The sequence below is a fragment of the Haliotis asinina genome, chromosome 5, assembly GCF_037392515.1.
Source record: "Haliotis asinina isolate JCU_RB_2024 chromosome 5, JCU_Hal_asi_v2, whole genome shotgun sequence".
Lineage (NCBI taxonomy): Eukaryota > Metazoa > Mollusca > Gastropoda > Lepetellida > Haliotidae > Haliotis > Haliotis asinina.
Window position 1 is genome coordinate 49,367,423 of NC_090284.1, and position 17,822 is coordinate 49,385,244.

At 39.6% G+C, this 17,822-nt stretch overlaps 1 protein-coding gene across 1 annotated transcript in view; it reads right to left on the bottom strand.

Moving 5' to 3' along the window:
- Nucleotides 1-6,646: 6,646 nt before the first annotated feature.
- LOC137284699 (sodium-coupled monocarboxylate transporter 1-like) overlaps nt 6,647-17,822 on the bottom strand; it is a 41,760-nt gene continuing 30,584 nt past the window's right edge. The window contains exons 12-15 of the mRNA XM_067816612.1: nt 10,341-10,555; nt 9,418-9,518; nt 8,706-8,824; nt 6,647-7,810 (exon numbers count right to left, since the gene is read on the bottom strand). Coding sequence (XP_067672713.1) covers nt 7,631-7,810; nt 8,706-8,824; nt 9,418-9,518; nt 10,341-10,555 — 615 coding nt within the window. The 3' untranslated portion in view covers nt 6,647-7,630. The remainder of the gene's footprint in view (nt 7,811-8,705; nt 8,825-9,417; nt 9,519-10,340; nt 10,556-17,822) is intronic.

Consider the following 17,822-nt stretch of genomic DNA (forward strand, 5'->3'; position numbering starts at 1 on the left):
CAAAATGGTGTTTGAACTTGTGAAGTTTGTATCATCCACTGACTCTGAGACAATCAGTCAGTTGAGGAAATCAAATTTATTGCAGATTTCTTCACATCTCAAACTTGATGCCATATCTGCCATGAGGAAAGTTCAGATTTTGAAAATTGTGTTGAATCATTATATTGATGAGGGGGTTTTTGAAGATAATGTTTTGGAAATGGTGCCAGACGAATTTTCAGACCAGTTAGAAATGAAAAAAAAATAGAATTGAAAAGGCTGGAAATAGAAAAAGATAAAGAGTTGGAAATGAAAAAGTTTGACATGGAGACAGAAATACAACTGAAGAAATTGCAAGTTGATAGAGAAATTGCTCTGAAAAAAACTTGAAAACCCTTCTCAGACCTTTTAATGAGAAAGAAGTAGACAGATATTTTCTACATTTTGAGAACGTGGCAGAAAATCTCAAGTGGACTAGGGAGTCATGGACTATGCTATTGCAAACTGTTTTGAAGGGTAAAGCTGAGGATGCTTATTCAGCCTTGTCAGTGAAACAAAGCTCAGATTATGATCTTGTCAAGAGTACGCTTTTGAAAGCTTTTGAGTTGGTGCCTGAGGCTTATCGTCAGAAATTCAGAAATTTTGTAGAGTTTGCTAGAGAAAAGGAAACATTGTTTGAAAGGTGGTGTTGGCCTAAGGAGGGCACAGATTTTGATGGTTTGAGATAGTTAGTGTTGATGGAGGGTTTTTAGGCAGAGTGTTCATGCTGACCTTAAGACTTATTTGGATGAACAAAAGGTTGATGACTTACATAAGGCAGCAATGTTGGCAGATGATTATTGTTTGACTCACAAGAATTCATTTAAGTCTCCGGGTAATGCAAAGTTTTCTGGCCAAAAGGGCTTTTCCCCGGTTAAGACTTCAGGACATGCAGGTTACAGTGGTGTTAGAACAGGTTCAGATTCTAGTGGCAAGCAGTCACAGTCTTTTCAGTCTAAGTCTAAGACTACCAGTGGTTCTGATCCTGTTTGTGCATATTGTAGGAAGCCAGGTCATTTGATTTCTGCATGTTACAAACTCCAGTTATAAAAAATCAGGCTACAGGTTCCCCAAATGATTTGTGTCCATCGCACCTAATCCTTTCTTTCCAGGTGGTTCTGAAGAGAGTTTTGTTTGTGAGAGTAAGTCTCCAGATTCTGTAGTTCGGAAGTAGTTTTTGCCCTTTGTGTCTAAGGGTTCTGTGTCACTTATGGGAGATAATTCTACCCCACGGCCCATTATTATCTTGAGGATACTGGAGCTCTTCAATCTCCTATTTTGAAGGATATTTTGCCTTTTTCTGATAAGTCTTCAGCTAACTCAGATGTTTTGCTTCAGGGTATAGGTGGCAATTCTTCTGCACCTCTCCTTTTTATGAATTTGACTTCAGATCTGATTTCAGGTGAGGTGAAAGTTGGTGTTCTTGACTCTCTCTCGGAGAGATCAGTTAGTACAGAAAAGTTGGAGGATGAATTTCCGGGTATTGTTCCCTCTTGTGCAGCGACTCTTTCAATGTCGAAAGGCATTTCTTCCAAGGCTTCGTTGCAGAATGATACCATTTATGATTTGTCAGGTACATTCATGGTTCATTCTTTGTGTGAGGTAGAGGCAGAGGACTTATCTTCAGAGAGTAGTAGCTCTTCAGGACTTCTTGATAAGTCAGATAGTTTGTCAGTTGGTGAACACATTCTTTCCAGAGAGCAGCTTATTAGTACACAGGGTGAGGATAATGAAGTGCAGAAGATTGTTATTACTACAAGGATGGAGTTCTGATGGGGAAATGTAGGTCGCCAGATGTTCTTGCGGTGGGTGAATGGAAATTGTACCATGAAATTGTGGTGCCAAAATTATTTCGAAAACACGTACTTTCACTGGCACTTGAAAAACCCATGACATGTCATTTCGGTATAAACAAAACATTTTGGCACATTTCCTTTGGCCCAGTTTGAGACAAGTTGTGGCAAATTATATGTCTGTGTACAACAAGCTATGTACCAGGTATTAAGCAAGTTAAGTCTAGTGCTTATCATCCAGAGTCACAGGGAGCTTTAGAAAGATTCCATCAAACTTTGAAGAATATGATCAAGACTTATTGCTTTGAGACAGAGAAAGACTGGGATGAGGGTGTGAATTTTTTGTTGTTTGCTGTCAGAGTGTCAGTTCAGGAAAGCTTAGGGTTTAGCCCCTTTGAACTTGTATTTGGTCACAATGGACCATTAAAACACTTAAAAGAACAATGACTCAATGACAGACCTGAGATCACATCTCTTAGAATATGTGTCTACATTTAGGGACAGACTATTAAAAGCAAGTGAGTTGGCCAGAAGAAACTTGAAAGTTTCACAAGATAAAATGAAGCTAAACTATGACAAAAAGGCAAAAGAGAGAAATTTCACTTGTGTTGAGAAAGTGTTACTTTAGCTTCCCATTCCTGGTCATCCACTGATGGATGTCAACGTCCATATGTTGTGGACAAGAAGGTTCGAGACACAGACTATGTCGTCTTGATGCCTGGTCGTCGTAAACAGAAGAGATTGTGTCATGTGAACATGACAAAAAAAAATATCATGACAGGTCAGAAACCAAACATGTCAATTGTATTGCCACACTCTCCCCAGTTACTGACTGTACTAAAGACAATTGTAAAAATGTTGTCAACATTGATGACTGTGTTTAACGCCACACCCGACATTATCCCAGCTATGTTGCAACGGTCTGTAAATATTCGTGTCTTGACAAACAAATGATCAACATCATGAGTATCCAGTTAAAGAGGAAGAACTCACCACAGCAGTGTACACAGTAGCTTTGACCACGGAGGCCAGTAAACCCCATAGGTTTATACCTATATGTGTTTCTCTTAGTACCCGAAAATACTCGAAATTTCGTTCGATTTGATACAAAAAGTAACAAGAAAATGTTCGAAGCAACGAGAAATTAATGAAGGTAAACAAAATACTGGATGAAATAAGAAAATATACCACTAAAAACAGAAACACATAGCTGTCATCAATTAATACGCTTAAGGTTCAGTAAAACAGGGCAGTCATGAAGAAAACCTGGATGAACATTAACGGTCCAATGCTGCAGGAAACTGTACGTCACAAATGATAAGTGTTCCAAGGTCAAGGTCGCAGAGCAGTCAGTATCTTGTGTGACCACCATTAACATCAATGGTTGCTTGGCATCGGCGCTCCATAAACTGGACCAGATTCCAGATGAAGTGCCTAGGAATGAGTTGATACTCTTTAAAGACCAGGTAACGTTTCATAACGGTAACGTCGAGCTGTCCAAATGCCCTGTCCAAATGAGATCTGTCCTGCCACTGCATGAGATACTAGACCAAACCATGACACTTTCACCACCAAATCTGTCCACTTCCTGTACACAGTTTGCAGCGAAGCGTTCGTTACGACGTCGACCTCCACCTTTGCAATGGCCATAGGAGATGTTGACGACACCACTGTCTGCGTTGTTGCCGATGTTGACGTGTAAGGACGGGTCCTCGCAAAGGTCTTCTGGAACGAATACCAGCCTTACGTAAGCGGGTCCTCACAGCCTGATCAGAAATTGTTCTGCGTCCTGGCACTACCGATGTTGTGGAAGATGCTGTGGTGAATCTGTTCCGCTAATGTCGAAGCCGAATAAACCTGTCCTGAGCGGGCGAGGTCACACAGGGTGGACCTGACCTGGAGCGATCACGTGTTGACCCTTGCTGCTGGTAGAGATACCAAAGCCTTGCTATGGTACTCTGTGGCACATTCAGTTGCCTTGCAATCGCAGACTGAGACGTCCAAATGACCAATCGCATTTTTACGCTGAGCCTCATTAAGTCTAGGCGGGACTTTAACACCACATATAAGGTTGTCAACTGTTGCAAGGGCATTGAAATCCCCCGACTTTTATTGGAAATGATGCCCGGAATGTGGGTGCAAAAGAAAACGCATGAACTTCTTCCCGTTCACAATTTATTGCATTTATTGAGGAAAACAGATTTTGGTGCGTTTTGGCGGGTTGTCCTCGATGATAATGGATTCAAACTCGAAAATGTTTGCAGATTTCGTTCACCATAGATTTACTGATTCAAATGCGAAAGAGTAAATGGAAAAATACTATCTATGCGTTTCTTTCTTTCTTTTTTTTTTGAGTACTTAAGTAATTACGTATATATGACCATTGTTGTCTGAACGAGCGATTGACTATTCCTTTACTCCTATTCTACTCCTTTTGTCCGGTGGTCCTTCTCTGCACCTTACCCTTTATATGAAATCCTATTGTCATCACTATTTCCGTGATCCTCTAAGGTAAATGCAACTTTTTGTGTGCATTTTAAACGACAGGTTGGAACATGCACTGAAGCACCTGATTCAATATTCGTTGAGTTTGAGTGAAATGAAACTTTGTCAAAACAGTGAAAAAAAACAAGGGTGCTGGAACACAACAGTACTGTGTTTGATTCAAACATCCAACACAACAGCTTAGTGCCAGTGGAAGACGTTTGGCAACGTTTCCTTTAAATGAAGCGCTAGACAGCACTACAGCCTATGCCCATGACAGAAGCAGTGCCAGTGCATGGTAATGTATTATTACCCGCGAGACTGTTCAGTGTTTCATATTGACAACTACACGATATTCAAGAAGATTCTATCGCTCCCGTCCCCTCCCCATTATATCCTGTATTGTTTATCAAAGGGCGTGACATCACCACTATGCTCACACGTGAGCGTGACGTCGGTGAAACACGAGGAGGGTTAATACAAACGTGTCTCATTACATTTGTATATTCATTAATTAATCTGCTCATGACGTATATTAAGATTATCGACACTAATCAATATGCCATACGTTGTTCCCTGCAGTGGCTTGTTATACTACTAAGTATGGGGGGACACACAATTAAGTCTCAACCTGGGACGCCCTTTGATAAGTTATCATTATGGAACAATGATCTGTTTTTTGAAACGCAGGATTAACGCAGATAGTAAAGCAAGCGTTTTTGCATTTTAATATGCACCACATTAACTTTTCATTCAAAATATTTCGAAACAAAGAATATCTCCTTTGTTAAGAGGAAAAAAAAATACTGAGAAATAAGAAAGAAGATTACATCAATGAAACAATGATGCTTTCAGAAAACACCTAATTTCATCAACGTAAAACACCTAATTTCATCTGTTGATGACGTTTCCATTTTCAAATGTATGAGATCCTAGAAGGGTCATTGTCGCATTTCGGTTAGTTTTGACATCTAGTGCTTGTATCTGTAAGAGCGCCTACGCGACAATGCATCAACGCGACAGTGTCCCTCATAGAAGTGTATACATATAAGATTTGATTTTCGAAAGAATACAATTTCCTTAAATAGCTGGCAGGGACTAAGCTCAAAATGTCGTTAACATTTTTCTTTAGTCTAAACTCGCCTGTTTACAAGTCACCTTTCATACTGGTGATTATAAAAAAATTACGGTTTTATTACGGTTGTTATAAAATTATACAAAATGGTAATGTATGTAATTGTGGGTAAACATACCGTTGCTTTGTGAACATGACGATTCCAAGAGTGTGGACAGCTTTTTTGAACCTCATCTCAAGATACTGAAAAAAAGTATCGTTTAATCGGTTATCTTTGTTGTATTGATTATCTTTCTTGTATGCTGACGCAGCAGTTATGTCAAGCATCGTAAAATCGTAGAATTTGTTAGTTGTTTAACGCCACACCCAGCAATATCCCAGCTATGTGGCGACGGTCTGTAAATATTCGTGTCTTGACAATCCAATGATCAACATCATGAGTATCCATCTGCGTAGTTGGAATACGATGACATGTGTGATCAAAACCATCCGATTCCGTTAGTCGCCTCTTGCAGGAATCATGGGTTGCTAAAGATCGATTATAAAACTGATATTGTGACAGAATGAAACTATATTTTTCTGCTATTATACACCGTACGTTTTTCATCTGAAGTCAGATGACAACGATTCTCACCTCAAAGACATTTGTGACTCCCAGTTTAAAAAAGAACGGAATGAACACTACACCTGTCTGTATTATTTCCAGCACAAACGATGCACATATCCACCAGTACATCGTCGTGTAGTTGTAAATGTCGGCCGGCGCCCCAATCAAAGTCATCGTGACCAACAGCGACAACGATACATCAACGATGCATACATCTTGCGACCACTTATGAGGTATTCCTCCAAATCCATTCTGTCCTTGATGGCAAAGAATAGCCCAATCCCTAACGATGCTGCCAAAGTGAGGGAGAAGAAGACATAGTCAACGACTGGGAAAGCCTTTGCTTTGCCGACCCGTGAAAGGCCTGGGGTAGCATAGGCCTTCAGCAACCCACGCTTGACACAAAAGGCGACTATGCTTGTCGTAAGACGAGACTAACGGGATCACGTGGTCAGGCTCGCTGACTTGGCTGACACATGTCATCGGTTCCCAATTGCGCAGATGGATGCTCATGCTATTAATCACAGGATTGTCTGGTCCAGACTCGATTATTTACAGACCGCCGCCATATAGCTGGAATATTACTGAGTGTTGTGTAAAACTAAACTCATTCACTCCTGTAGTACATTACTCAAGAAGTCTTAATAAACACTCAAGCTATTGTAGGTTTTGATATGTTTATTTCTTGATTGTGATGGAGTACAATGTTTAAAATAATACTGCATGAGTAATATCGCACATCTGTTGAAGCACATGCGTCCTTAGTATGACATGTCGCGAACACCCGGAACATTTTACATAGTTCACATATGAAGGGAATTTAGTTAGAAATATACACCTGCTGAAAAACATCTAGCTTATATCTTCTATTTATACTCTGATCTACCTAAACAAAGAAAAAAAATATAGAAATATAATAGATATAGTATTTATTTCACAAAAAATACCTACAGTTAATACTGGCAAACTGAGAAAGAGAATACTAAACGAATATTTACGAAACGATACCAAAACAATCACTAGTTTCATAAATACCTTATTACACGGGACATCGTTTGTTATTTCATTTCTCACTCACCAAACATTATCAAAATAATATCTGAGATTTCAACGTGTCATAACAGAGGCCGTAGCAACGTATGAATATATTTCATTTATGATGGTCAACATTAGTGTATTTATCCTTATGTTTTAAAAAGAATAAGGAATAGAATTTGGTCATCACACAAAAAAATCTGCTCAGCAACACCACAGTGTTATTACACAATGAAGTAGGTAATAAATTCTGTTATCAAACATGTAATCGTTAAACACTCAAAGTCTCCTCTGGAATAACTATGGTTTATGTTAGTTGGTATAATAGGTCGTTTAATATTTGAAGTAATATGTAAGTTTCTGTTTAATAGGGATCAGTTAAGCGCATACTTGTTTATTTCTTACTTCCGTGTATAAAGCACCCATAGTAATACAAAGCATATAAAGGACAGTCAACATACAAAGACATGAGTTCAACTATGTGCTTTGTTTCCAGGTAAACATTGATTCTGTTAAAACAAGCTAACGAGATATCCGTCTTGTTACACGAACAAGAAAAGGATACACTGACCAAAGACTGCTACTGCTTGTAAGCACAAAGAGACACGGCTGTATATATCACAGACGAACAGAAATTGTGTCAATCTCTGTATATGCCATGTTGTCGACGCCATGTTTGACTGGAAAATTGGCATCGCCATTTTCCTGTTTCTGATCAGCCGCATAAGATGTAGTGATCATCTCAGGTATCTTTGATGCTTTGTCATTTACCCCCGGTGTTGCATCAACGTCGTATTTCTGAAAAAGGTAACGATTCAACGATGTTTTATTAGCAGCATACTCAGTGTCAAAAGAGCTATCTCCCTCACAAGTCATCAGGGGATGTTACTTTCCATTACTGACTCAGCAAGCGCTCAGCGGCCTCCACACTTAAAATTGAAACTTATTTCAAACGCAAAGCAGTGACAACTTACCTAAATACGAATCAGACATGAATTATGTACAATCAAAAGGTCTGAATATTTCTCTCATGTTCTGTTTAGTTCTCCGAATAGTAAAAACATCAAGTTGTAAAAATGTCTACCATTTGAAGAATTCGCCCTAGACTTTGGAAGCACTATAATAATCGTAAGTCAATGTTAATGTATGGGACTAACTACTATCTTAGTGCTTTGTAAAAACCTGGTGCCTGAATCATAAACTGCTGGTCTATTACTTGGAAATGAATAGCTGCGTTAAATTCCCTATGTCATAGATCACAAAATTTGTAAAATTTTCTATTCATTTTTATTGCATTTCTTATATCGTTGACAGTTTTTAGCAACCAACCCGAACAATTTCTGATCGTTTATAACGAAATACATAGGCGTGTGTCAATATGTATTAAATGACTTTCACATTGTATCTGTTTTGAATTCAGGGATGATTCACACCTCAATATCATTTCAGTCTCTGCACATATTGACGTTGGTTTTGAATTTCTAGTTATCATTAATCGTATAGTTTGTCTTTAGGTGTGGATATTGAGATAAATCAGGGCATACTATGTCTTTGTGTGTGTCAGTCAAATAAAATGTCATGAAAAACACCATGAGCATCTTAACTTATCTACAGAAATGCATCTGTCAAATAATATCTTTAAATCTCACCAATCAAATTTCAAAATTCAAAGTAGAATTCTATGTGAGCATACCCCTTCGTGATTGACTCCAAATCTGAGAGGTCGGAGGATCATCTCTGGCAAACAGGGGAAGAGGCAGTCAAACAGAGGGCATATGAGACGTGGGTCCAGACTCTTGGGGTCAGTTCTTCCTATAAAGAACAAAGTCATGCGTCTGTATTCTACCTTATGTGTGCGTTTGCTTGTTTTAAAGCATTTGTCAGTGTGACCACATAATAATTGTCACCCGGGTTCGATTCCCCACATGGGTACAATATATAAAGGCCATTTCTTGTGTCCCCCACCGTGATATTGCTGGAATGTTTGTTAAAAGCGGCGTAAAACTAAACTCACTCGTTCACCGACACACTTGTTGCACCGATCCTTGTTGAACAATTCATACTAGTGAGTTGTCCACGATGTTCAATGTTAATGCTTACACATTTCAAAATCAGATGCCTCAACTTCAAAACGACATACACTTCTTCAGGTGTGGAACCAAGATTGCTGAAACTCGTCTCATACTCCACTGATTCCTGCTTTTGTTTAAAACTCTCTCATGAAAGATGTCCGGTGTATTTGAAACATGATGTTCACGGTGTTCATTCTAAACCGTATCGGTTTAATTTGATCTAGGCACAATATTGCATGAGTTGTCCGTAACATTTAATGAGACACCGATGGAAACAAGTTGCAGTTCGCCAAGCCGCCAAACAACTGAGGATACAAGAAAAACAAGAGTTACCTGTGATGAAGCTGACAATGAGCCCAACAACCACCACTATTGCAACCGATGTCGCGGCGTAGTTCAGATACGACAACGTGTACAGGGAATAGAGTGGGTCACTGTGGAAAACAATACCAGTCTCGTTATTGTAACTGCCACACTACGATGGGCGATGAGAAGTAATGAATTTCCTGTACTTCACGGTCATCATTGCCACGTTTCGCCACTCTGGCGGTTAAATGTAATCTCTCTTAACCAAACAATTTCACGTAGGATTAAAATGAAATGACATTTTTCTCATGATCTGCAATAATTTTGAACTGGCCTGACGGCTCTAATCACAGAATTGCTACCCAAGAGTACTTTCCACTACATCTTGGCCATGACTTTCCCCAGTCCGAGGTAACATGAATGAGTGAGTGAGTGAGTGAGTTTAGTTTTACGCCGCACTCAGCAATATTCCAGCTATATGGCTGTAAATAATCGAGTCTGGACCAGACAATCCAGTGATCAACAACATGAGCATCGATCTGCGCAATTGGGAACCGATGACATGTGTCAACCAAGTCAGCGAGCCTGACCACCCGATCCCGTTAGTCGCCTCTTACGACAAGCTGAGTCGCCTTTTATGGCAAACATGGGTTGCTGAAGGCCTATTCTAACCCGGGACCTTCACGGGTCCGTAACATGAATGACATGAAGGTGTTAAATATAGATATATCAAAGGCTATTGATTATTGTTTATAGCCGCACTGAAGAATATCCCGGCTTATGGCGGCGGTTTGTTAATAATTGAGTCTCGACCAGCCAATCAAATGCAGTGATGTCTGTCGTCTTAAATAAATACTTCTGAACCTCTCTGAAATATATTTAAGGGAATATGCATTATATTTTTTACAACTGATATTTAAACACTTTATGTCGATACAATACAGTCTCACCGTGGCGTTACCATCGGGGGAGCGTTAACAGCTTCGGTGGTGTTCACGGTGGACATTGTGGTAGCGAGCGTCGTCATCGCCGTTGTTGTGATGTTCCAGTTGCAACCACTAACAGACATGCGGGACGGAATGATATTGAATGCTCTTTTGACGAAGGCCCCTATGCAGATCCATAACATAATCGCGAGGGACGTCACACTTCCTACGATGGCACCCTACAATGGTGACGTTAACGACTCAACATAGTGGTGTAATACGGGTATTTTTACCTTATAGGTACTGATGGGCTGTGTGCACTTTTCATTACTTATGATTTGAATTGCATTTTCAGGTAATATAAAAGTAATAGTAGCACTACAATTATACCACCCCCTATTTAATCTCGATCTCGGACACACATGGCGCCAAAGTTGTATAAAACACAATCATTCCTGGATAGATTTCATGCTTCTTGGAGTAAGTGAGTGGATACTGCTTCACGCTGCCTACGAAACTGTGCAGCTATTCGCAGTCAGTGGAAGCAAAGAACCGCTTTGTGTTGCATTAGTTTTAAATGTCACGTGACAATGCCATGGTTGGTGATTAGGTGTAGATTCTAGCGCCTACATCGAAATATAAATGTTAAGAGCGCTTACTCACAAAATATCACAAGCTAAAGGGCTTACCGTACACTGAGAGTATGCCAAAACAAAATATAGTAAAGGTAAAAGGCAACAGTGCGCCATATAAACGGGAGAAAAATCTTGTGTGTTTGGTAATATCAAGATAACATATACATGGAAAAGCATTGCAACACTCCATATTTTTTATTTTATTATTAAAAGACCATGCATCAAATTAAATTATACTGGACCGCAAAAGAAAAGCAAGTTTTTTTTTCAAAACATACTTTCCCAATGCATTCCTTTTAGGACAGCAAAGGATACTATTATAGAACCAAGCATTCGTAGATGGTTTTGTCGTTGTTTCCACTTATTCTTGACCATATCACCCAGACGCCATCATTTTTATGTTTTTTGCATGAAGTTTTCACAATAATGCGTGCATTTCACTGCAGTTTGAAGCTTAATAACGCAGGTCATGCAAAAACACCATAGAACAAAATATTGACTGCTGACAATGCTGGGAAAACAGCAACGAGGAATCGCCGTTGGAATGTTGCAGACCGGATCCACACCAACTGCAGTGGTCAGGCACTTCAGATGTCATATGACGACAATTACAAGACTATCCGCAAGGTATCGTCAAACTGGTATAGTTCGATATGAATAGACTGCCCTCAACAAAAAAAAATTAAATAAATGGGAACTTTAAACGGTAGGAAAAGGTAAGAAAAACTGAATAGAAGCATGCAGTCTTCTTGGCTAACGTTGTGTTCTTGAGAAATTAGTGCACCATGATGAGTACTGATTCCCATTAAACATTAGTGTCTTCATGACGTGACGTCACACTTGGACTGCCAGCCCGTTGTAGTGAGTGAGTGAGTGAGTTAATATTTAACGTCACGTCGGCAATATTGCAGCCATATTGTGACGAGACCATACGTGACATAAAAAAGAAGAGATATGCATATTATGAAGAACCTGTCGACGAAGGACAGTAAAACCACTAGACTATCACAGTTAGGATTTAAAACTAGCGTGGAAACTTAAAAACTAATATATCACTATTTGGACAGTACAATATAAAAACAGGCCATAGATTGCCAACAACAGGGGACAACAACCATGGGGACTTACAGTACGTTTGCTACCTGCATGGTCCCTAGCTGGGTTTACACCATCCCCTCAGCTGCTGGCGACTGTATGCAAGATTAGCCACAATTTAAAATGACACATATTCTACGATTAAAAAAAGTGGAAGATTAAATCTGACTTAAACTGTTTTTGGGACTTACGTACCCTCTCAGGAGGACAATAATTTTACGGTACTTCAACCCCCTTCGAGGATACAGCCACTAACAATCTTAAGTTGTTAATTCAACTTCCAATTATAAAATAGTAATCTATTTACAAGTCATGTAACAGGTCTAATTCTTTTTAAAATGCAATGATTAAATGAGCACTAACATTACTAAAAAGATCCTGCATAGTTCTTGATTTAAAAAAGTTATCCCTTGTGATGGAATATTCCACACAGTCAAGCAAGACATGCTTGACTGTGATTCTTTCATCACAAGGGATACAAAGCGGAGGATCTTCACCTTTAAGCAAATATTCATGTGTATATCGTGTGTGGCCAATACGACATCGTCGCATGATGACCTCTTCAAATCTGGACTGACAACCCAAGTAGGTGTAACCAATGTAGGGTTTTATTTCATGTAATTTGTTGATACCTACTTGAGTGTCCCACTTCTTCTGCATCAGATCACGGATGTAAGACCTAATGGCAGCTTTATAATCAGTGTATGGAATAAGAAGTGGTGTCACAGATTTGTTGAGTGCTGCCTTAGCAGTAAGGTCAGCCAATGTGTTACCAGAAATGCCCACGTGGCTGGGTAACCAACAGAAGACGATGTCGTATTGGCCAGTAGCAAGATCATTATACAATTCAATTATTTCAGTTAAAAGTGGATGTTTACAAGAAATATTTTTAATGGCTATATGTCGGAATAGATTATATAGAGTTTATGTTTAGGGTGTCTTTGAATATATTTAAGAGCCGTTAGTATGGCATTAGCTTCAGCTGTAAAAATAGAACTGTTGTCTGGTAATCTAGAAGATATTGTTCTGGATCCAATGACAGTGGCGCAAGCCACTGCGCCACCGTCCTTGGACCCATCTGTAAATAAGGATTTATAATTGCTATATTGATGTTTTAATTGATTATATTCTTGTTTATACTGTAACTCATTAGTTTCTGACTTTTTAAACGAAGTTAATGTTAGGTCGACTTGTGGCCTAACTATCTGCCAAGGAGGAGAAGAAAGAAGACGGGAGGGAGCTATATTTTCCAGCTCAATGCCGGCCGAAGAAAGAAAGGGTTTAATTCTATGTCCTAGAGGAAGGACAAGCGAAGATTTCGTGGTGTATAAATCCCCATAAAGGGGATTGAAAACACAGTTATAGGCAGGATTAGATTCATTAGAGTATAACTTAGTAATGTACTGTAAAGCTAACTTTATACGCCGCTGCTCAAGAGATGGCTCATCAGCCTCAACGTAGAGACTGTCAATAGGTGAAGTTCTGAAGGACCCAAGACAAAGTCTTAGGCCTTGGTGGTGGACAGAATCAAGAAGTTTAAGGTTGCTTTTGCAGGCTCCACCATATACGATGGAGCCATAATCAAGTTTTGAACGGACCAGTGATCGATATAGGTGTAAGAGGGTTGCTTGATCCCCTCCCCACTTTGAGTTGGAAACAACTTTCAACAAGTCAAGAGTCTTCAGGCATTTAGTTTTAAGGAACTTAATATGAGGCAGAAATGTTACGTGGGAGTCAAAGATTAAGCCCAAGAACTTGGCCTCCTTAACAAGTCTGATGGGAGTGCAATCTAAAGATAATTCTGGGTCCTTATGTGGCTTATAATTTCTACAAAAATGTATACAATTAGTTTTGGATTTAGAAAACTTAAAGCCGTTTTCAAGACACCATTTATATATTTTGTTTAAACACAGCTGCAGTTGCCGTTCAATATTATGCATATTTTCCCACGGCAAGAACTATTAAAATCATCCACAAATAACGATCCATCAATTGAATCGTTTAAAACTTTAGATAAACTGTTTATCTTTATACTAAAAAGTGTGACAGACAAAATACTGCCTTGTGGAACACCCTGATCCTGATTGTAAGGATCAGACAGGGTAGAACCCACACGGACTTGAAATTGTCTGTTATCTAAAAAGTTGACTATGAATTCAGGCAAACGACCTCGCAAACCGAAATCATGTAAATCTCTCAGAATGACATATTTCCAGGTTGTGTCATATGCTTTTTCAAGATCAAAAAAGATAGACACAGCGTGTTGTTTATTAATCAGGGCGTTTTTTACAAATGATTTCAAACGCACTAAGTGATCGACAGTACTTCTGTTTTTACAGAAACCACACTGTATATCTGTTATAAAGTTATTTGTTTCCAAGTACCAAACAAGTCGATTATTTATCATGCGTTCCATGGTCTTGCAAACACAGCTAGTTAGTGAAATAGGTCTATAATTGGACGGATCCGTATGATCACGTCCAGGTTTAGGTATTGGTACTACTATGGCGTCACGCCATGAGGGAGGAAAGTTACCCGATGTCCAAATATCATCAAAAATATTTAGAAGAGTTTCGAGGCAGGATTCTGGTAAGTGCTTCAGGAGCTGACAATGTACCTTATCAGCTCCGGTAGCAGTATCATGAGCTTGATCAAGAGCAGTATGGAGTTCATGAATAGGAAATAGTTCATTATAATCTTCACTATTATCTGAATTAAAATTAATTATAGTTTTCTTTTCTTGTTGTTTTTGATACTTTTGGAATTTAGGCACGTAATTAGAAGAGGAAGAGTGTTTAGCCAAAGTTTCACCCAGTTTATTTGCATTATCAGATTCCTCGGTAAGTAATTGATCTCCATGTTTAAGATGTTGGATACTAGATTTAGTACCTTTACCTTTAATTTTCCGGACCATGTTCCATACCTTGGACATGGGTGTCCGAGAATTTATTTTGGATACATAATTTTGCCAAGATTGACGTTTATTCTGTCGCGCTTTAGCATTTAAAATTTTGAATTTATTTAAATTATGCACCATAGGATGGCGACGGAAATAGTGTTCTGCTTTTTTCCTTGCCTTCCTAGCTTGTTTGCATTCATCATTGAACCATGGTTTTCGTATGTGTGGAACTGCAGAAGACTTTGGTATACACTCGTCAGCAATGTCATTGAGTACATCTAAAAACATTTAATAGCATCAGGAACAGTAATAAAACGTTCAAGTTTAAGAGAGATTCATATAAAGTCCAGTTGGCCTTTTTAAAATTCCATCGTGATTGTGGAGGCACATCAGAGGGGTTCACAGACTTTAGTATTGTTGGGAAATGGTCGCTTCCACACAGGTCATCGTGAACCAACCATTCAAATTCATTTAAAAGATGAGAGACAGTAACTGATAAATGAAGAGCTGAATATGTTCCTGTGCCAGGATGTAAATATGTATGTGACCCGTCATTGAAAATGCAGAGATCATTATTTGAAAGAAAATCCTCAAGTAATTTACCTTTGGTGTTCGTAGTAGTACCACCCCAGAGTGGGTTGTGGGCATTTAAATCGCCCATGATTATACAGGGTTTGGGAAGTTCATTGTAAAGAGCTTGTAGATCAGTTGACTGGACAGTAGATGAAGGTGGAATATACAATGAACAAAGTGTAAATGCAACTTGCAATGTAAGTCGCACAGCTACGGCTTGGAGATTTGTTTTAAGCGCTATTGAACTATGTATAACAATTTGCCGTACCAAGAATGACGGTCCTCCACTTGCCCTATCACCCGGAGGTGAAAAATAATGATATGCATTGAAATGACGGAGGTCCAGAGTATCTCTGTGTTTTAAATATGTTTCCTGTAGACAGATTGCTGACGGTGTAAAATCCTGGATTAAAAGCTGCAATTCATTAAAATTAGTCCTTAGTCCTCTGCAATTCCACTGAATAATATTATTCTGATAACTTATCTTTTGGGGGGATTTATTGGGGATCTACCCCGCACTTTTTTGGTGGGCGACAAGCTGTGTGCCCTAGAGCGGACGTTTTCAGACACGTCCATGTCTTCAAGTGATCCATATTTGTTGAACAACTGAATTTTGTTTTCTGATCCTTTAGGGGTTCTGCCACTGAGCCTTTTCGAGGAATCTGGCTTTTTACGTTTGTTGGTCATCCATGTAAAGTTGGTCTGACAACTTACAGACAATTTGGTAACTGTAGGGGTGGCTGCGGACGTTCCGGCAATGGAAGCATAGCTTTGTGTTTGTTCTGAGTTGTGAACCAGTTTCTTTGCGTCTGCAAAGCTAACATTCTGTGTAAATTTTATTTGATTGATTGCCATGTGCTCTTTCCAAACAGGACAGTCTTTTGAGAATGATGGGTGTTCCCCTTTGCAGTTAGCACATTTTTTGACGTTACTGTCACAATCTTCTGTTGTGTGTGTCTTTTCACTGCAGTGAGCACACACAACAGACAATGTGCAAGTATTTACACCGTGCCCAAACTTTTGACATTTGAAACACCTAAGAAGGTTAGGAATGTATGTCTCAACATTGAGGTTACAATAACCTGCCTTCAGAGATTTTGGTGCATTAGGTAGAGAAAAGGAAAACAGATAAGTATTAGTTTGGATGGTTGTGCCATTTTTACGGGTAGAGAAACGTTTTACATAAAGTACACCCTGATCCTTCATCTCGGAAACGATATCTAGCTCCGACATGTCAGCCAGCAATCGCTCACGATCTCTAACAATTCCCTTGCTCGTATTGAGGGTCTTGTGAGCTGAGACGTTAACAGAAATGGCAACAAAAGTTTTTGTGTTCAAAAGATTAGTTGACTGTTGTCTCTTGGCACAATCAACAGGGCACCTGAACGCAATCTTCTAATATTCTTCACATCGCCGGCAATGCCTTGGATACCCTTAGACACAGCAAACGGGTTCAGTTTTAATGGTGTCAAATCCTTTGTCTCCATGACAACAAATCGAGGCCAGTAATCAACTGGTTTGGACATTCTGAAATCGTTGTCAGCAAGGTCAATTTCAAGAGGACGTTTAGTTTTTTTGTTTGGGGTTTCATAAGCCACGGTCTATAGTTTAGATTTCATCATCCGAGCTCCCCACCCACCACGGAGTATCACAAGGACAATGCTAAAAGCAAGTGGGTCTCCAACTTGCAGCACCAAGGATACTCGGATGATATACTCCAGCAGAAGAGTTACAAATAACAAATCCACCAGATTGGCCCATGAGCCACCGCCCTCTGGCACAGGACTCTAGGCAAAGTGCAAAATATCATAGTTCAAAATTATAAACAACGAATATGAACAATATTGCCAAGACCAAAAGGTTAGCATTTACAAATCCAATTCGTGTAATGACAAATAAATACAGGCCATACACACAGGGCTTGGCGTGACCAGCCGATTGATAGAATCGGGCCGATTCTACCACCCGTCTAGGTGAAGTAAAGGCCGAAGTGGTGTGTTGGGCAAAGGGAACACGATTCAGGCTCCCAGTGCCCTCAACCACCAGACTACCGTCCTCCACCGACACGGGACGCAACCCACGGTAAACAGCAATTACGACCAGCAATGGGGTGCTGTGGACGCATTCTGTCCCGGATCCACGCGGGAGAAGAGCAGTTAGCGTTACCCAGCACCAACCACGAGGAGGTGGCTCTTCACGGGTGCCCCAGCCCGTGGTAAGTTATGTGAGATGGTCTGTTGTAAACGCTTCCAAAGAGAGAATGTTTTCATTCGATAAGCTTTAGAATTAGTATACTCATGGTTG